Here is a 22,004-nt window from a genome sequence, read left to right on the forward strand (position 1 = left end):
CACTGGGATATTGGGCAATCACCCTGTGATTCTCCCTGGGTGCATGGAAACAAAAAATTTGCACGGCTTTTCTCTTATTAATCTACTTTATTGTGAGTTGATTTTCCAGTGAACCTTCCGAGGGCAGAGGGAGGGGAAGTTTTCCCTTTCCCCTCTTCCTGGGAGTTTCATACCATTGGCTTCCTTGGTTCTCGGGCCTTCTGACTTGTGCTGAGGCAAGCTACCTGCTTACCCAGTTCTCCAGCTGGTCTCCTGTGGACTTTCTCAGCCTCCACAATCGAGTGAGGCAATTCCCCTAATAAATCCCTTCTTATCTCTCTTTCTCTCTCTCTCTATGTATATGTGTGTGTGTATCTCCAACAGTTCTCTCTGGAGAACTTTGACTAAAACACCCTCCCTCTCCCTGCTATTTCTCACCGACCACCTAGTCCTGTTGACCACTGGTTAATACCTTTCACGTCTCTCCTTTCCCTTCTCTCCTTGGTGCCAGCGCCTTACTTTGAGGACTCATCATCTCTTGTACTGTTGTAAAATCCTGCTGTTTCCCTGCCTCCATCCTCACCCCATTATAGATCATGATAGTGATCTTTATTTTTAAAATATTTTTAAAAAATCTAATGTTATTCTTTTACTGAAAACCCTTCATTGGCTTCCTATGGCCTCCAGAAGAGACTCCCGAATCCTTCACTCAGTGGGCAGGGTCTTCTATTCTCCAACCCCTGTTGATTGTCGCTAGGCTCAGATCACTAGCCTCATCTCTTGGTGATGCTTCACTCACACAGCACGCCATTTCCTGTGACCTCCAGCTGCGCGGCTACTTCACCCCTTCCTTCTGTCTTTTCATGCTATTCCTTTGCACTGAACCATCCTTCCCCATTGGTGAATGCTATTCATGCATTAAAACCTATATCGAGTGTTACCTTGCTCCCTTCCTGGGAGTTTAAATCTCACTCCTCTGTATTCCTTCCTTCTGAGTATGTCCGATGACTTGTTGCCAATTCGAGATTAACATCACAAAGGCAGAAATTGCTGCCTCCTTCCTTCAACTTCCTACATACTAGCTGCTCTCCAGCTTCAGGTTCACATATAAACACTGGCAATTCTTAACGTGCAGGAAAAGAGAAACATTTATATTGGTGAGATACCCATATTTTTTCCCTTCATTTGGTTTACATCAATTATTAGAGTAGTGAAAAAAATCCCTAAACTTGAAGCCCTCAGGAATATATCACAGGTTGACTGGAATTTTCTTTTCTTTTCAATAGAACTTTGAAGATTTAGGAAAGACAATATAATTTCAGTTTATTTAAAATAAACATCGAAGAACCATTCCCTGTTTAACGGTTCTTAAAGTAGGTTCTATATTTATCACTGTTAAATAGCTAAACACAAGTAAAATTTAGGAACATAAATTCTTAAATTTTACTAATATATTTAAATAGGACAACTGGTTTTGGAAAATAAAGAGGAACTATAACTAATAATTATATAGTCATATGTTTAACATATCGTATTACCTACTTTTCCTATTTTTTAATGAGGAAGATAATGGAGAAAGGTAAAAGAATGAAACTTCTATCATATTTGAAATATCTGATTTCTTCCTATAATTTTAATATAATAATATATTTATATTATCTTTCTGGTTGTCTAAATTAGAATAAATTTTAATGTCTATTTGCCTTTTTTACAATTTAGTAAAATACAAAATTCTGAATTTACTTCTAATGAAGGGGAATATATGAAAGTACTTCAGATTTACACTTATGAAAAGGCAGTGTTAGCAATCCATCATGGGTAGGATATATTTAGTCTTTCTCTCAGAGCCCCATTATTGCTGTATGTTATTTTTTCCCTTCCAAAGATTAAAGCATAATTTTAGAACTTCTCCTTATTGGGAATGTACAATCTGCTTGGATCATGAGCTAGCGGAAATCTTTCTTTTGTTTTATTTAGCCATTTTCCTGGTGATTAAAAAATCAAATATTTCCTCTAATCTTATCAGGTCTCTCAAAACTCTTTTGCCCAAAAAAATAAATGGATACATTTGAAACCCTGGATTGCTTATTGAGGTATTTTATTTTTTTCTGTCCCATACATAGAATCTAACCTATATATAGAAATCCCCAGAGCAAACCTATTCCTTTTACTTAATATGTCTCCATCGCACAGTAGAGAAAAGATGCAGCCTCATCGTCTGCCCCATGGGGACTCTTTGATTACCTAAGTCAGGTTACCTTGAGTGTTCTACTTTATGAGATCCTGCATTACCTAATCTGGGCCTATTTGTCAATTTGTCCTTTGATGTCATGGTAATGACAGAATAAAATATCTCCTAAGAAGGAGTCCTGTAAAAGTTCAAACAAAAGTGGTTTTTAAAATTATTAACTGATAGTTACCTGAATAAGATTTTTTAATTGCTTGTATGAACTGAAAGTCATCACAATCTTTATTTGAAAGAAGAATGTTCCATTAATCATATTGGTAATACAAATTTCTTTTTAGTTGTTTTTGTATATTTAACTCATAAATTTCACTTCTTTAGCAATTGCTTATTATCATACTTTGGGTCCTACACTATGGTTATATGATGGGTTACAGCAGCTTCTGTTAGTCAGGGCAAGGGGAGGCAAGATGACCCTGGAAATTCAACCACCTTTGCAATACTGTTAAATATAACTCAATTTAACTCAAATATAACTGTGAAAATATAACTCAATTTCCAAATAACCAATGAATAACTGCATTTTGGAAATAAACCCCTTTTAATTTAGTAACTATATATATATATGTGTGTATGAATAGTTTATATATAATATATAGAACCTTCGAGGGCAGAGGGAGGGGAAGTTTTCCCTTTCCCCTCTTCCTGGGAGTTTCATACCATTGGCTTCCTTGGTTCTCGGGCCTTCTGACTTGTGCTGAGGCAAGCTACCTGCTTACCCAGTTCTCCAGCTGGTCTCCTGTGGACTTTCTCAGCCTCCACAATCGAGTGAGGCAATTCCCCTAATAAATCCCTTCTTATCTCTCTTTCTCTCTCTCTCTATGTATATGTGTGTGTGTATCTCCAACAGTTCTCTCTGGAGAACTTTGACTAAAACACCCTCCCTCTCCCTGCTATTTCTCACCGACCACCTAGTCCTGTTGACCACTGGTTAATACCTTTCACGTCTCTCCTTTCCCTTCTCTCCTTGGTGCCAGCGCCTTACTTTGAGGACTCATCATCTCTTGTACTGTTGTAAAATCCTGCTGTTTCCCTGCCTCCATCCTCACCCCATTATAGATCATGATAGTGATCTTTATTTTTAAAATATTTTTAAAAAATCTAATGTTATTCTTTTACTGAAAACCCTTCATTGGCTTCCTATGGCCTCCAGAAGAGACTCCCGAATCCTTCACTCAGTGGGCAGGGTCTTCTATTCTCCAACCCCTGTTGATTGTCGCTAGGCTCAGATCACTAGCCTCATCTCTTGGTGATGCTTCACTCACACAGCACGCCATTTCCTGTGACCTCCAGCTGCGCGGCTACTTCACCCCTTCCTTCTGTCTTTTCATGCTATTCCTTTGCACTGAACCATCCTTCCCCATTGGTGAATGCTATTCATGCATTAAAACCTATATCGAGTGTTACCTTGCTCCCTTCCTGGGGGTTTAAATCTCACTCCTCTGTATTCCTTCCTTCTGAGTATGTCGGATGACTTGTTGCCAATTCGAGATTAACATCACAAAGGCAGAAATTGCTGCCTCCTTCCTTCAACTTCCTACATACTAGCTGCTCTCCAGCTTCAGGTTCACATATAAACACTGGCAATTCTTAACGTGCAGGAAAAGAGAAACATTTATATTGGTGAGATACCCATATTTTTTCCCTTCATTTGGTTTACATCAATTATTAGAGTAGTGAAAAAAATCCCTAAACTTGAAGCCCTCAGGAATATATCACAGGTTGACTGGAATTTTCTTTTCTTTTCAATAGAACTTTGAAGATTTAGGAAAGACAATATAATTTCAGTTTATTTAAAATAAACATCGAAGAACCATTCCCTGTTTAACGGTTCTTAAAGTAGGTTCTATATTTATCACTGTTAAATAGCTAAACACAAGTAAAATTTAGGAACATAAATTCTTAAATTTTACTAATATATTTAAATAGGACAACTGGTTTTGGAAAATAAAGAGGAACTATAACTAATAATTATATAGTCATATGTTTAACATATCGTATTACCTACTTTTCCTATTTTTTAATGAGGAAGATAATGGAGAAAGGTAAAAGAATGAAACTTCTATCATATTTGAAATATCTGATTTCTTCCTATAATTTTAATATAATAATATATTTATATTATCTTTCTGGTTGTCTAAATTAGAATAAATTTTAATGTCTATTTGCCTTTTTTACAATTTAGTAAAATACAAAATTCTGAATTTACTTCTAATGAAGGGGAATATATGAAAGTACTTCAGATTTACACTTATGAAAAGGCAGTGTTAGCAATCCATCATGGGTAGGATATATTTAGTCTTTCTCTCAGAGCCCCATTATTGCTGTATGTTATTTTTTCCCTTCCAAAGATTAAAGCATAATTTTAGAACTTCTCCTTATTGGGAATGTACAATCTGCTTGGATCATGAGCTAGCGGAAATCTTTCTTTTGTTTTATTTAGCCATTTTCCTGGTGATTAAAAAATCAAATATTTCCTCTAATCTTATCAGGTCTCTCAAAACTCTTTTGCCCAAAAAAATAAATGGATACATTTGAAACCCTGGATTGCTTATTGAGGTATTTTATTTTTTTCTGTCCCATACATAGAATCTAACCTATATATAGAAATCCCCAGAGCAAACCTATTCCTTTTACTTAATATGTCTCCATCGCACAGTAGAGAAAAGATGCAGCCTCATCGTCTGCCCCATGGGGACTCTTTGATTACCTAAGTCAGGTTACCTTGAGTGTTCTACTTTATGAGATCCTGCATTACCTAATCTGGGCCTATTTGTCAATTTGTCCTTTGATGTCATGGTAATGACAGAATAAAATATCTCCTAAGAAGGAGTCCTGTAAAAGTTCAAACAAAAGTGGTTTTTAAAATTATTAACTGATAGTTACCTGAATAAGATTTTTTAATTGCTTGTATGAACTGAAAGTCATCACAATCTTTATTTGAAAGAAGAATGTTCCATTAATCATATTGGTAATACAAATTTCTTTTTAGTTGTTTTTGTATATTTAACTCATAAATTTCACTTCTTTAGCAATTGCTTATTATCATACTTTGGGTCCTACACTATGGTTATATGATGGGTTACAGCAGCTTCTGTTAGTCAGGGCAAGGGGAGGCAAGATGACCCTGGAAATTCAACCACCTTTGCAATACTGTTAAATATAACTCAATTTAACTCAAATATAACTGTGAAAATATAACTCAATTTCCAAATAACCAATGAATAACTGCATTTTGGAAATAAACCCCTTTTAATTTAGTAACTATATATATATATGTGTGTATGAATAGTTTATATATAATATATATAAAGTTTTAGGATCTAAAAGGCTACATATATGAAAAAGTTTTAGAAACTAAAAAGCTACATATATATATATTTCATATATATATATATAAAACTTAATATATGTTAAAGCTAATTTCTACAATGTATTAAAATGGCTTAACACTGGATTACACAGTGGCTAGCTTGATGTCCACCATTATCATGTGTTTTAATGATGGTGACAGGCCTGGACACAGACTATTTCCCTCTCACATGTAAGTGGGGGCCAACAAACAGAATAGATATGATGCCAGCTGGAACTGGGTGCTGGTGACCCCCTGATGCACTGAGGTCCTCCTGATTGGTGCCATTAACAAATCTCAATGGCTGATGAAACACGAGGTATTTAGTTAAAAAATCCAGGACCTTGTTTCCCAGAAAAGATTCACTCGCACAGCAAAGCATGAAGATAAAAGGTAATTCACACGGACGGATATCCAGTGTTTTGGTTCAAAGACATCACATGCCAGTCAGAGCCTGGGGCCTGCACTCAAACCACCCACCTTCCCACACAACTATACTAGGATTCTGACACCACCAACAACCCATTACTAAAAAATACAGAGTGAAGATGCAATAGAGGTAAAGGCCTGAAAAAGAGCAAAATGATTTACGAGCTGTCTCTTTAAAATCCGCCCCCCCCCACTCTTTTGGGAATTAAAACCTGCATCCCTGCCTGAGGCCGGTATTCAGAGGGCAGAGGAATGTCCTTTGTTTCTAGGAGATGGCTCTACAGAACAGAGGTCAGGAGATGCCACAGTTGAACAGCAGTAGCCAGAAGCTGAAAACTCCCTTTTAAAAGCTCTGTATTTCTGCTAACAGGGGAGGACGATGGTCCTTTAAGATGAGAGTCTGTCATCCTCCTCATTTGCCAGTAAATTAATAAACTTCTCTTTCCTTTTCCTCAAATCGTGTGTCCTCATTCTTTATTAGGCCATGGGGACAAGTACCAAACTTTCTGGTAACAAAGAGAATAGGAAGACAAAAACTCTCTAGAATAAGTTCTTAGATTCCTGTGTTATTCCAGATTTCTTGCCCTCACTAGAAATTTCTTTGACAAATCGTTTATCCTTTCAAGTACCTTCTAAAAATTTCTACCCACTTGTTCCCACTAAGGAGGCACAAATTAATGTGATGGGAAGGAAATGTCATCTTTGTTTTGGGACTCAGTAATATTCATGCTTTGGGCTGGGTGTGGTGGCTCACACCTATAATCCTAGCACTCTGGGAGGCTGAGGTGGGAGGATCGAGTTGGAGACCAGCCTGAGCAAGAGCAAGACCCCGTCTCTACTAAAAATAGAAAAATTAGCCAGGTGTCGTGGCGTGGTGCCTATAGTCCCAGCTATTCGAGAGGCTGTGGCAGGAGGATTGCTTAAGCTCAGCAGTTTGAGGTTTCAGTGAGCTACCATGATGCCACTGCACTCTACCTGGGGTGACAGAGTGAGACTCTGTTTCAAAAGAAGAAAAAAAGATTCATGCTTTTTGTTTTATAACATTTGCAGTATACTGATTTATACTGGTTAAAGAAAAACAGTTGGCTATTAAGCAGGGTAGGAATAAAGAACCAAAACAAATTAAAACACGGCATTGAATGGATGGATGCTGCAGTGAGAAATAAAAGGGAAATTTAGAAATCCCTGTAGCAAGCTTTTTGATTGCCTGCAACAAATAACTGCCATGGGTACAAAAGAGAACTTGAAAAGCCACAGTGCTGATTCAATACCTTAAAAAGGTTCAATTTGGCAAAAAATAACTTTGCCTATAAAGCAGGTATATGTACAATATAAATAGCATGACTCTTTATAGGAAAGGAAATTCAAAAGATATCAAATACTTTTATTTTTTTCATCAAAGAAGTATATAAATTGATGTACGACTGAAATATAACTGTACATCTAGTAAAGATGCCCAATATATAAATGGACTCAAATATGCTCTGCAGACAAGGCAAAGGTGGAAGTGGCCCACAACTCTCCACCCTACTGGTTGTACTGTACATGAGGACAATCCTTATGGGAACCTAAACAACAATATATTGAAGGTTTAAACTCTTTGACACAGTAATTCAACCTGAATCGCATTTTTGTTTGTGTTTTTTTTCTTTTAGGCTAATGGAAAAAAAGACTGAAATTTCAACAGCAATATATAGAAAGATGCTTCTGCAGGTATTATGTGCAATGGAGAAAAAAGAGAAATCACTAAGAGAATAGTTTAGTAAATTATGGCCTGCCAAGTGGATGAAATATCATGTAGCAAAATAATAATAAGAAGAAGAAAGTCTATGTGCACATTTTGAAAAAATTTGCCATGAGCATAAGGCAGATTATTAAACTATGTGCTACTGTCTGAATGTATCCTTCAAAATTCATATGTTGAAATTAATTGCCAATGTGATAGTATTAAGAGGTGGGGCCTTTAGGAGGTGATAAAGTCGTGAGAGTGGAGCCCTCATGAATGGATTATCGCCTGTATAAAAGAGATTCCAGGGAGCTGCCTCTCTCCCTTTTGATCTTTTGCCATGTGAGGACACAGCATTCAAGGCGCCACCTTGGAAGTAGAGACCAGGACCCTCACCAGACACCAAATCTGCTGGCACCATGAGTTTGAACTTTCAGCCTCCAGGACCGTGAGGAAATAAATTTCTGTTCTTTATAAATTATCTAGTCTCAGGTATTTTCTTGCAATAGCACAAATGAATTAAGATGCTATATATGCTAATAAAGGTATGTTCAATTGTGTGTTGTTTGATGGAAGTTATAAGAGATGATATAAAATGAAAATGAAAAAAGGTACGTCGGGATAGAAAATTTTTCCATTTATTAAACTACCTTTGAATCATGGTTATATTAATTAAAAGGCAAAATCCTGATCTTAAAAAGAGACCATTATATTCCTCTTCCACTATTCAACAGCAAGGAAGACATTAAACATAAGTGAATGGTTTAAGAGAGTACGGACAGAAAGTTTATCAGTACACTTATAATTCACACAGAAGATTACCCTGGGGAAGAGAATAAAAACAAAACCAGGCTAAACGCTATGAGAAGATTTTAATAATTCATCCTGAATTCTATTCCTACTAATCTCATATTCACTGTTGTATATAGCTCTGCCATCTGATCCAGGTTGGCATTAAAACACCTAGACATGAATGTTAATTAAATCTGTTTTCATTCCAAAAAACCCACATTCTTCCCTTTAATATCAAATATATGCAATATAATTCAATAGTTTTAAAAAATATCTTGGATGCTCTTCTTGCTCATCAACATCAGAAAAGGCAGAAAATTGACTATGTAATGTGGATATCTTACTGTTGACTATTTTTCATCTTGATTTTAAAAGTAAATGATAAAAATAGCTTGTATAATATTTATTCTCATTCACACTGTGAATTTCTTCCCTCTGTCAGAACCTGAGGGTAAACCCCTGTGTTTAATGTTTCATGCAGGTGTGGATCTGCTTGGGTTCCTCTCAAGCTGTCTGAATTAGAATTACTAAAGGATTATTTTAGGAACAGCCTTCTGTGGGATTTTGGATTCCAATACAAATTAGCACACATTTTATCATCATGAAAAATCTGAGCATTAGTCCTCACTGAAAAATTAAGGATCATGTTAAATTCCCCGTTATATTCTACATAATAGAAAAATAGAACTGTAAAATTTTAAATAGTTCTAACCTTAAATTCAGCCCCTGTCATGGGACATTGGTAAATGCCTACACCTTGGTAAATGTCTCCTGAAGTGAATCAGCTAAAGCTATATTTATTTTGAATTATAGACATGGAAAAAGCCAATGTATTTTGAAATTTCTATGGTCCTTGTGATTCTAACACACCAATCAATGAATATAGCAATTATAAAATAGTTGCAGGACATCCATCTGTTTCTCTTATACAACTCTAGTGAAATTCTAAAATTGCTCACGGAACATCTGAGAAAATAATTTGGACAACTTAGTCATGGTCTCTAGGACTAAACGGTAGATTTAACTGCATTAACTTTCAGCAGATTAATGTGGACTTGAGTATAAGCTTATAGTTTCAAAGTCTGAAGTGTCCCCTTCGTTGATCTAATGTATCCAGTCCTCTGATAACTATTTTGTCCCAGGGTAAGATAAAAGCACAAATTATCAAGGCAATGACACCATGTTGAGGCCACAAGTGACTCCCTGCTGTTCCCTGAACACATTTGGCATGCTCCCACCTGAGGACATTGCGCTGCTGGCCCCAAGGTCTGAATGCTCTTGCTCTGAGATATCTGCGTGACACACTCCTTCATTTCCTACAGGTCTCTAATGAAATCCCCCTATCGGAAAGTGGAACACTTTCTCCTATCCTGTCACCTCTTACTGCTCTGACTTCTGTTCTTTTTTGTACTTATTCTACCTGCCACATTGCATATTTGTTCACTTTATCATCCAATTCCCCCAATGCAATGCACACTGTAAGACAGTAGGTACTTTATATTTTTAATGTTGCGCCCCCAGCAACTAGAATGCTGCTAGCACATAATTGGTGCTGAAATGCATACTTATTGAATGAATGAATAATCAATGAATAGATGAATGAGAATGGGCTGAATGAAGTTGAGTTTATCAGAAGGGAGACCTCACTTCTCTGAAAGCAAACAGAAAAATATTTAAATATTTGATTCATTCAGTTGCCGATGATATTTTCAATTAAGCTCTTAATAAGCTTACAATAGAGTACAAAGTATACAGCAACGAAAGGGGGAAATTCTGCAGATTTTATCAACTACAAAAATTTAATCATCCTTTCAGAGAAACAGTCTTGCCATGTTTCATAAATAAGATCATGCTGTGTAGGGCTTGAAAACTAGAACTTGGCCACATCACGCTGAAATGGAATTTCACAGAGCAGAGAGGCTGCTGCCTTGAATGGCCTTTCTTCCCTTTCTACTTCCATCACCTGATCCATCAAAACCCAAAACAAACATCACCTTCCCCATGGAAAGCTTCCAGATCTAACCATCTCAAAGATCTATTTGGCCCTCTGAATCTTGTTCAGTAGCTGTAACTTTCCTGGGTCATTTACATTTTCTTGTACTTTAGGTTTCTTGTGAGTATTAATTTTTATCATTATGTTATCTTATTGTTATTATTTTTATTAATTTTTTTTGTTGTTTTCTCTTTATGCTCTACATCTCCAACACAAACATTTTATGATATTACACAGCCAGCAGCACCAACTGCCTGCAATTCTTCGCATGGATTAAGCACCGAGTAAATCTGAATAAAGTAAACACCATCCTCAAAATCGAACTCGGCTAGTACCAAGAAAAGACTATGTCTGGTAACAGAGACAGATTAAAATGAGCACTAAAATCCTGCCCTGTTATTTCCATCCACATGGTTTCACTTCCTCGTGACAACGGGGAGGTGACAGAAGAGGAGCTTGTGATTATGAAGAGGGACTGGACGTGAGGATTCCCACTCACATTTGGAGTCTGATGAGACTGATGTAGCTGCATGAATTCCTGCTCCTAACGTGGCTGCCCCAGACGGCGTGCACTTGCCAACACAAGCCACCTGAATGGGATCCATCGAAGATTTCTCCTTACATTTTCAGGGAGGGCACACGGAATCATAATTTTGCTAGGAGTTGGAAAGCAGTTGCAGCTCTACAGCAGCATCAATCTAGCCCACATTTGGGTTATAGGGACCTGAACTACTGAATAGTGGAATGTTTATCAAGTGCAGTGTTGTGTTGGGCTAGTTAGTAGTTGATTCAGCTCCTACTAAGCAAACTCCTACAGTGAATAAAATGGATGCACATTTTTGTACCTGAAATGCAAATATGTTAATATAAATGCAAGGGTGCCGAGATTCTGGGCCACAATGATATAAACGTAGGATTGCAAGCATTTGTATGACTACATAGTCACTGAAATACGAGAACTACACCCAGAATCTTATTCCAAATACGTATGAGTCCTTCAAGTGTTTGCAGTTTTAATTTTGTGCGGCCAAAATGCAAACAAGAATCACCAAATAAAATGCGGTATAACAAAGACGCGAGCGAGGTGGGAAGTGCACGTACCGGTGGACGCCGCTGCTGCACATGATGATGTGACAGGCGCCCAGCCGGCTGCACAGCTCCGAGGAGACTGACAGCAGCCCCACTCCAGAGGCGCTGCAGGCTGTGTTCGCACACGCGGCCGTGCGTTTGGATCTGATAAACGAGGCTACCAGCCGGTAAAGTTCATCCAAGGCATTGAGAGGCCTCATGAGCTGCAGAAAAAAGTGATGAACATATAAAGTTCAACATGTTTAGTAAAATATTTTTGGATAGATTACAATGCACAGTTGTTGTACCTTTTAATTAAGGGTCTAAATTGTTATTTTGTTACGGAAGTAACAGAATTGGAGACTGCAAATATTTATAATTACTCATTGCTCAAGAATAACAGCAGAAAAATCAAATAAGGGAGGTAAGTAAATAATAAAGCATCAATAAACATAATCATCTGTTTTACCTTATCTACATAGGCAGCTTTGGATGTGGAGTCTGGTGGTGAATTGGACTTGTCCAAGTAGAATGCCCTGTAAGAATCCAGAGGACATTATCATTTGTTGTCAGAAAAAAACATAAAATACACAAAGACATTCAAGTTTCACTGACTTTCTTTTAAAAACAAGTGAATAAACAAAAGCACTGAACACTAGAAGACTGGAGTTGCACAAAAGTCAACAGTCTTCCATTAGAAAAATGATTCAAGATACCACCAGCTCCATTACACATTATGTGGCCTTAGAGAGATCACGTACCCCACCCATGTTCGATTCTCTCATTTGTATTAATAATTTGAGGATAGCATTAGCTTTTACTTCCTGAGGCTGCCGAGATGATTAAATGAGTTAATCCAGATGTCTAGAACAGTACATAATACATAGTAAGTGCTTATCAATATTTGCAATAATTAATATTATTATTAAAAAGTTGAAGAAATACATTTTCTTGTGACTTGGAGAACATTATCCAGTTTTCATTTATTGTAAAGATTTAATATGATGAAACTAATACTCAAAAAACCTAACATTAAACAGAATACTTAGCCCATTCTTTCCATCACTAAGCTATGCTCAGAAGTTAAACTCTCTTTTAGGGTGCAATGGCTCCTTTTTGTCACCAGGATGTAATATGGAAATGAGTATTTTAATACACAAGGTGGAATCCTAATGACCCTGCAATAAGTACATGCAATTCCAAAGAATTATTGCCGTGTGTGCTTCGCTTGTGGCTCAACACTAAACAGAAATGTTAGGGGAATGACATATGGATACAGGATACATTTAGGTTTTATTTGAACTAGTATCTATTTTTTTTAAATTATGGTAAAATATATGCAGTATAACACGAAACTTACCATTTTAACCATTCTTAAGCATACAGTTCAATGGCATAAAATATCTTCACATTAATCATCTAGTTTTTACTTTTGATGAGATGAAATTATTTCTAAGATGTGAAGTTTTAATATTGATGGAACAAAGTAAGTCCCATAATATTAGCGAGTTAGATAGTCAAGTAAAAGCCTATTATATTGGTGTTTCAGAGCACCTTTGAGGATTTCAAAGTATTGGCAGATTATTATCAAATTCACAGGTAGTATCGGGCAAAATAGTGTGGGAGAACTTTATGCCTCGTGTGCTGGTTTTGTGAGCCCTGCTAAGTGTGTGCCGGTGCACACACACAGAGTGCTATTCTCATGACTAGTAGTATTGCTGTTTTTTTGTCTTTTTAAGATAAAGTAATGTGGATTAGTCAAGTCTTACACTTTAAATTAAAAAAGCTTTAAGTCTAAAGAGTAATTTCCACACTGACAATTACGCTCATCCTTATTGAGAATTATATCTTCTTGCCTAAAATACAGATCAAATCGTCCCCCAAAAGAGATCGTAAACAACTCAGCATCCAAGGTTGGCTGTCACTTTCTGTACCTCACTTTGCACTCCTATGAGACTTCCAGGTACCACCTGCAGTTCCCTCGGCCACACACACTGCTCCTGAGCACGTAAGGCTGCTGGGGGGTGTGGGGGCTACAGCAGCGCCAGGCAGCGACCAGATCACAGTGACTGAGTTATGGTGACACAAGCCACAGCAAAGTGGATTACCCATCAAGTGCCATGAAAATACAGTTCCATTTTGCTGGGTGAATTAGTTTCTACCAAAAGCACTAGACCAAGAGCAAAAGCAGAGATTGAAAGATCATTTCTGTGTTTAAAATCAAAGGTATCTGAGGTCTTATTTAAAATTCTTCTATGTTTTCCCCAGTATCCAAAGGAGATAATGGCCCTGGGAAGGTTTTATTCTAAGGGAGTTGGGGGCCACAGAGGGGAAATGGCCACGTAGCTTGTCTCATTGCCAGAAAGCTGGTCGTTTCGTAAACATTGTTGCTGTATCCCAAAATTCCTGTTCTTCTGAAAGTTCTGTGTGACTTTTTGTTTCAATTGTATTCATTAGGATAGTACCATGAAAACCCATGTAGGCACCACAATGCTTTAACAAAGCTGAACGTTTTGCCCTTTTGCTTCACTTTTTAACAGAACAAAACTTTACAGCTTCAAGCCCCTAGTTGTTCACCCTTCTCCACTCCCATTCTTGTTCCAATCTCTACTTCTCAGAAGAAAGACCACCCTGAAGCTGACACTTACCACCTCTGTGCTACACAAGGTCACCCGCCGCAGGCCCAGGTGGAGGTACCGACATGTACGATCATCCTTTCACATCCTCCTTTACATTGGTGCTATTAGACTTTTACCCTTTGTAGTTTTTATTTTCAATTTGCATATATTTATTGGCCATTTGTGTTTCTTTTTCTTCTTTTATTTGCCTACTCACATTTCTGACTTTCATGTAGTTTTATTGTCTTTTTGCATAGAAATTTGTTGTTACTTTTCACAGCAAAAGTTAAATAGTTACATTTAATGACTTAAAAGTTTCTGCTCCTCTTTCCTTTTTTTTTTTTTTTTTAATCCCACACTTTTCTAGGTTTACTTCCTCAAGAATATTCAACTTTTAAAGTTGATTATTCAATTAATGGTTTTGGTCAGCATTTGACAATGGCATACAATTCTACAATCTAGATTGACAGTAAATTTTTCCCCTTGGCATCTGCTTTCAATCTAACGGTCATTGTTTTAGGTCTAGCCTATATTTTTTCATTGAAAGGTTAAGATTTCCTTTCTATCCTTGATGTTCTGAAGTTTTACCTCAAAGTGTTTAGGTGTAGATTTATTGTTATTTAGACAGCTGGTGAAATTTCCTGAGCTCCTTCACCAGATAGGTCCTCAGAGTGTACTTGCAACTTGAGGAGTCTTGTCTTCAATTCTAAAATAATCTTAGCGGCCCAGGTTGGTGGCTCATGCCTATAATCCTAGCACTTTGGGCGGCCGGGACTGGAGGATCACTTGAGGCCAGGAGTTCCAGACCAGCCTGAGCAACACAGCCAGACCCTGTCACTACAAAAAATATAAAAATTAGCTAGGCATGGAGGCGAGCGCCTGTAGTCCCAACTATTCAAGATGCTGAAGCAGGGAGATAGCTTGAGTCCAGGAGTTTGAGGTTGCAGTGAGCTATGATGACACTACTGCACTCCAGTCTGAGCAACACAGCAAGACCTTGTCTTAAAAAAAAAAAAAAAAAAAACTTAGCTATTATCTCTCCAACTATTGTCTTTCCACCATCATTTCTATTTTCTTTGTCTTCTGGAACTTCCATTAGACATATGTTCACACATTCTCATGTTTTCTCCCCCTCACACTTTCTTTTAACATCTTACTTCTCATCACTGCATTTTAGATGATTTCCTTAGTAGTATCTTCCAAATGAGCAACAATGTTTCTGTGTCAAGCCTAGAGTCTGTGCTTTCTATTGGAAATTTTATTCCAATGACTAGCTTTTTCATTTCTAAGATTTCTACCTCTTCTTATTTCATGTCTGCCACTAAAAGGCAAATGCTCTGCTAGAATGTAAATCCTCTCTGTATGGATTTTATTTATTTATTTACTTATTTTTTATGGATTTTTTTTTAAATCCCAGGATATTATGGGGGTACAAATATTTTGGTTACAAGTTTTGACTTTGCCTCACCCAAGCCAGGGCTAGAGGTGTGCCCTTCCCCCATACAGTGCTCACTGCATCCATTAGTTGTGAGTTTACCCCCCACACTCCCAATCCCCAATGAATATTACTACCACGTGAGCACCTTGGTGTTGATCAGTTAGTGCCAATTTGATGGCGAGTACATGTGGTACTTATTTTTCCATTCTTGTGATACCTCACATCGGAGGATGGGCTCAAGCTCTATCCAGGATAATACAGGAGTTGCTAGTTCACCACTGTTTTTTGTAATTGAGTAGTATTCCATTGTATACATATACCACATTTTATTATTTATTTTTGTTCATTCCTGCATCTTCAGCACCTGTAATAGTAGGTGGAACATAGTGTCATCTTAAAAAATATTTGTAAATAAATAATAATTAGGTAATTGATAATTCTTGTTTCAGGATTTTCCGCCTTTCTTTAGGGATGGTGTTGGGGCTCAGAAAACAGTACCCCATGATGAGGGCTTCAGGAATAGCCTCAGAAGCAAAAGTTTTTCTCTGACCTTCTCCTGTCTTCCTGCCTCTCAGTCCCAGTCTTCCCTGAGGCTAGCCATAGAAGCCAAATTTCTCTTCCCCAAAGCAGATCATAAAAGCCAGAATCCCCTCTCCACAAAGCCAGTCATAAAATCTAAAATTATCCTATGTAAAAACTGGCCACAAGGTAATTATCTGTCCTATCTTGTTTGACTGTAGGTCATTAGACCCCCATTCCAGAGAGGGCCGTGCCCCACACCCAGAAGGAAGGAATGCTGCTCAGAGAGGCCAGGAAGCATGTAGAGAGGCAGTGCTGGGTTTCCCCAGTCTATCATTATAGCATTAGATCATACCCTTCTTGTCCAATCACATTTCTATACAGCTGTCCATATTGTTGAATCTAAGCATAAAAATGGACAATTTTCCCTATAACTTTGGGTCAATATTCTGAAGGCTCCCATGTATACATGTTAAATAAGTTTGTATGTCTTTTTTCCTACTAATCAATCTGTCTCATCCCAGTGATTTTTCGGAAAACCTTTATGGGGTCAGGGGCCTTGCTCCCTACAATGGAATTCCTTTATTTATATTTTGAGCATCCCAAATATCCTTGGCCAGGCTCTTTCAATATATCAGACTCTTCTGGGACAAATTTATTTTTAATGGTCTGCTTTGTTGGCTGTCTTTCTTAGTGTTAGGTTTCTAGATGTGCTTGGAATTATATTTTGTAAGTTCATGTGAAGTGGAAGATTTTTAAATTATTTTTATTTAGTCTTTTGATACAGCTCTATCCTCTCTCTCTCTCTCTCTCTCTCTCTCTCATCATTCTTCTCTTAAAAACGGTTTGGTGCCCAGAATCACGCTTTTGCAAGCAGTTTCATATCAGTGATGTGAGTATTACACTGTGTTGACATCTGGATTATTACCAGTCACGTCACTGAACTAGAGACTAGTGAGTGGTTTGGTTCAGTTCCTAGCTTTGGGCCGTGCCAGCTTCCTCTTGCCACGTTAAGAGCCAAGCATCACAAAAGCTATAGTCTCAAGCATCAGTGGGCAGCAGATTTTTCATCCTTCACTCAGAGGTGGAGTCCTTCTCTATGGCCTGGCTCTGGAATTCCACCTAGCGTAGAATTACATTTATGTCCCATTCCCCTGCAGAAGTGGTCCCGGCCCCCTCTGTCCACCTCCACGGACCAGCAGACTAGAGACCCCAGTACAGCCTACAACTTGTCACTTCCATTTCATTTCCATTCTTGGGCCACAGAGACGATAAAGTGTTTTTGAGCTCAGCTGTGACTTACACATTTTCTGTCTTCATATTTTACGAAGTATTGCTATATGCAGAACAGAGGTGGCGCCTCAAAGCCACAACCCACAAAGGCGCCCTAATCATACGTCCTCATGTCTTTCCATGAGTGTTCTTGGTAGAAAGAGAAACACGGTGAAAGGGTACAAGGTCCTCAGGCAAATTACTTAGCCTCTCAGGGTCTCAGTTTCCTCATTTCCAAAATGGATATTAGAATTGTTGAATATACAGATAGCATAATGTTGAAATTAGATTAATGTATATGAAGTGCTCAGTACTGTGATAAGCAAATAGGACTCATTCAACAAATAAAAATAACCATTACCCAGGGGCACACAGTGAGAAGCAACTCTTGGAGAACTTTTACCCCTCGTAAGGAATAAAATTAAGGCCAAAGACCTTCTGCTCTCCCTAGAGGTAATATAAAATATGCACGACACATGCTAAGCAATGAAAATCAAGTTAAGTATTTGGAATCTATGTAACTCCATGATCAGTGTACAAATAGAGGTTTAGGATTAAAAAGAAAAGGACCTTCTTTAGGTTAAAGAAAAGAAGACTGTTATTTAAATGCTTAACCAGGTGCAGCCCTTCTAAACCTCAAATGATCTGGGAAGAAAATATTCTGTAAAAGCAGCCCATACATCATTAGTACCGCCACAGAAAGCATCGCTACAGAAACAGCTGGCCGCACTGAGGACTCTTGCTTCTTTCTGAAAGAGATGTTCCCTAAAATAATGAAAATTGTCACTGACCCAGCAGCCAGTTAAAACAGTTTAGATCATGTTGATCTGATTCTGCTATAATCACTTAAATCGACTTGACACAAATCTTCGACTATCCAATGGGGCAAAATCTTTAAAGAAAAAAATATACATTTGAGGAAGATAAAATAAATTAGAAAAATAACTTTCATGGGTTTAAAATGTAGCCAACACCAAGTGAAACTTTATTTAGCAACAATCTATCTTTTCCTGACTGCTACATAACAGAAATAAATTAGAAAAACATCTAATGATATAACTGCAACAGTCAAAATATTCTTAGAAAATAAGGGTTTACTAAAAATTCAGAGTTATATTATTGACTCATCCAGATGTGTGCCAGTAGTTAATATTTGTTAATCCATGATTATGAAAAGCAACAAAATATTATAAAATATAACTATGCACTGATAAAGTCCATAGAAAATAACCAGGAAATAATGCCAATTCAATACTCCTGTGTAATACACACAGTCACCAAATTTTTTAATGCAATTATTTGTTAAAATAAGAATTTGGACTAGAGGCTGCAACTAATTTCAAGTATTCCTATCAGGGAAAAATAGTTGTTCAGCCAGATATTTTACAAGCCATAAGGTTTACGGGTATTCATAGAACTTTAGTATCTTTCAGAATTTGACAAACTATGGACAGGAAATAAATTTCTAATGCACTTTCCCTAATTAAAAAAGTCTTACCCCTTAATCAAATTTTATGGGAAAAGTTAACAGCAAAATTGGATTAATGCCAAAACTAACCATAGTTTATTATGCTGCTGAGGTTAGTAAGAATGAAGTCACGGTCCTTTGTCTGAATACAGAAAATCTTATTAAGACCATTTTGCAAGTGTGGCTGCTGTTTTATATGGACTGCACAGTAAGTTTCCTTTCATGCTGGCCTACAGCAAGCTTCACCGTGACAGTGTTGTCAAACAACTCTGCCATGTAAAATGAATATATTATGATCCTTTTAAAATTTAGTTCCTACAAAACAAAATATCACTGAAAGAGGTGGTAACATCACAGGTTACAATAAGTGTGATATACATATATCCAAGCCAAATAACTACAGTGAAACTAATCTTGGCATTCATAGCATACCGTCTAATCAAGAAGACATGTACATAGGTATTTATAATGCAAGGCACAAAATGATAGGTAAATTCAATGGTGCAAAGAGTCACTAGGTCTATGGAAGGAAGGCCACAGAAGAATACGGCAGAAGAGTTGGACTTTGACAGATGGGTAGGATTCTGACAAGTCAAAGTGGGAAAGCAGCATTTGAAGTGGAAGTTATGCCAGGAACAACAGAGCAGGTATAGAATGAACAGAGCCAACTGGGCTGAAGAGCAGGTTCATGTAAGGTAGAGAGAGAGAACATCGGCTACTGCCTGTGAAGGAGCTCAGGAGATTTCACCCCAAAATATGACTCCTTGGTATAAAGAATATTTTGAATTAAAGGCAGTTCACGATCAAAAAGCATTGGAGGGGGGCTTAGCCTCTATCTGCATAAACTGGACTGACCTATCAAAAGATCAAAAGCGGCAACTGACTTCCCTTTCTCTCCTTGTTATCTCAATATATTGCAGGAAGGAGGATTAAGCATGCAACCAGACCTGCCCCAAATCATTTAAATGGAATACCTGTCTCTCAGGTTAGTTTAATTTGCTCAGGTTAATTTAATTTCCAAAGAGAATCATTTACAAGTCAAACTGTTTCCCCATCCATTCATCCTCCCTAGCACCATCTGTCACCCCTGAACAGAATTACCTGTATTCAACTCCCTCCCCTCCAAAAGGACAGGTATAAACATATCTGAATTTCACTGGGATATTGAGTAATCATTCTGTATTTCTCTCCATGTACATGGTAAATAAACCTTTCCCTTATTAATCTGCCTTAATTGTGAGTTGATCTTTCAGTGAACTTTTAGGGAAAAAGGCAAATTTCCCCTCACCTCTTCACCTGGATCCACATTATAAGGAAATTAAATATCAAACCAAAGAATTATAATTAACTTGTTAAGCAGTAAAGAAGTGCTATAAAATAAACATTTAGCTACCATTTTTAAAAAAAAGAAGAAGAATGAATGGGAAGAAACACATGACTCATAAAATACAGAAATTTAGGGAATTTAGAGCTGCAAGAGAACCTAGAAATGCAAAGAATCATTCAACATTCCTAATGAGACCATAGTAATATAAAGAGGGAAGTGATGTTTGCTGTAAGAGTAAGAAAACAAGTTTGGGGAACAGTGAGATTGGTTTACACAGAGTTATGCAAGTTAATGTGCTAATTTAAGAATTAGGAAAACGTTGTATCAAATGGGTAAATAATGAGCATCCTAGCTCCACAGGGTCAGGCTGGTGCTCCAGGGATGATCAGTTTTCACAGAAAGAGAGACAATGCAATGGCCTTATTTAAATATTTAAACCAATTTATTCTGTCGTAGAAGATGCACAGAGGTTCAATCAAGGACAAAAGTGACATTCTTCTCATTTGGCAAACTTTTCCTTTTTCTGGGCATGTTGGAGGATATTCCATTTCTAAGAGAGATGATTAAAGCATAAGAGCAGCTAATGTTTTATAAATAAGGAGGAACTACAGTGTTCAGCCAAGATCACTGCTATATTCTTGCCTCTTCTCCAGACCATTGCTTATGAGACCATCTCTACATTTATAATCATTTACAGAGAGTTCTCAGTTGATTAGACACATACACACTTCTCCCAATATTGCTTTCTATCCCAAATATTCTAAACTGTTATCAGGTTGCTTTTTGCATTTTACAAGTAATTTATATTTTAGCAGTTCATCTGCATTTTTAAAAAGCTGTAAAAGTATTTGGTTAATTATGGACATCATTCATAAACATGATTAGATATGTCATTATACAAGAGTACAGCAGTTGACTACAAGTGTGACTGCTGTCTCATGAGTAGTATTGTTAATGTGCATTTGATGACTACAGCACTTAAATTAAGAAAACAACAATTCTACGGAAAATCTTATTAAAAGACACTGATCTCTTATATAAAGGAAAATCACCAGACAGGTTCAACCTGTGGCCACATGTGGTTAAAGAATACATGATGAGTGGGAAGGTGGGAGAATATTAATTTGCACCTCCATCCCACACACCTTTCATGCCCGTAAACATCGGCCTTGACTTCTCTGGAATACAATATATTTGAAGTTACATGAAGAGAAATTCTGGATAATGAGATAATCTTGGATTTGTCTGGATGTCTTCTGGCCTGTCAAAAATGGAGCAAGCACCTAAGGTTACAATTGTGATAGAACTGCCTGAACAGCTTCATTTCTACTTGACTTTTGAAAAAAAAAAACCTGCTAGAAGGTTAATAAGACAATATGCATGACCACAAAAAGCAAGACTTTCCCACATTTTTTAAAAAGGCATTTCTCTGACTTCTTTTATGCTCTGAAAACGTAATTATGGTGTTAGAGGTAGCAGAGACAGACCTCACTACTCCCTACTGCTGTCGATAATCTCGTTTCACTCCTTCTTTTTGAGAACCTTCCATCAGTAACCTGACTGGATTAAAATCCTATTCTCTGCTTTCCAAATGTTCCTTTACATCACTTTGACTATTGCTCTCCTTTTCGTGAGTCTGCTAGGGTGATAGTTCTTTTCCTGCACCGACAATATGTACATATTACCACGGATGCCATCTACTGTTAAAATACTGCATATACACATATTTTCCAGTGGCAATACCATGTCCCGCCATTGTGGAACGCAATCTCTGGAAA

The 22,004-nt window shown here is 37.3% G+C and overlaps 1 protein-coding gene across 1 annotated transcript in view; it reads right to left on the reverse strand.

The window, feature by feature from the left end:
• PREX2 (phosphatidylinositol-3,4,5-trisphosphate-dependent Rac exchange factor 2) overlaps nucleotides 1-22,004 on the reverse strand; it is a 306,900-nt gene that overhangs the window by 29,210 nt on the left and 255,686 nt on the right. Inside the window, exons 33-34 of the mRNA XM_012663111.1 lie at nucleotides 12,054-12,120; nucleotides 11,618-11,808 (exon numbers count right to left, since the gene is read on the reverse strand). Of these exons, the coding sequence (XP_012518565.1) occupies nucleotides 11,618-11,808; nucleotides 12,054-12,120 (258 nt within the window). The remainder of the gene's footprint in view (nucleotides 1-11,617; nucleotides 11,809-12,053; nucleotides 12,121-22,004) is intronic.

This window comes from Propithecus coquereli, unplaced genomic scaffold, assembly GCF_000956105.1.
Source record: "Propithecus coquereli isolate 6110/MARCELLA unplaced genomic scaffold, Pcoq_1.0 Scaffold8, whole genome shotgun sequence".
NCBI classification, from domain to species: domain Eukaryota; kingdom Metazoa; phylum Chordata; class Mammalia; order Primates; family Indriidae; genus Propithecus; species Propithecus coquereli.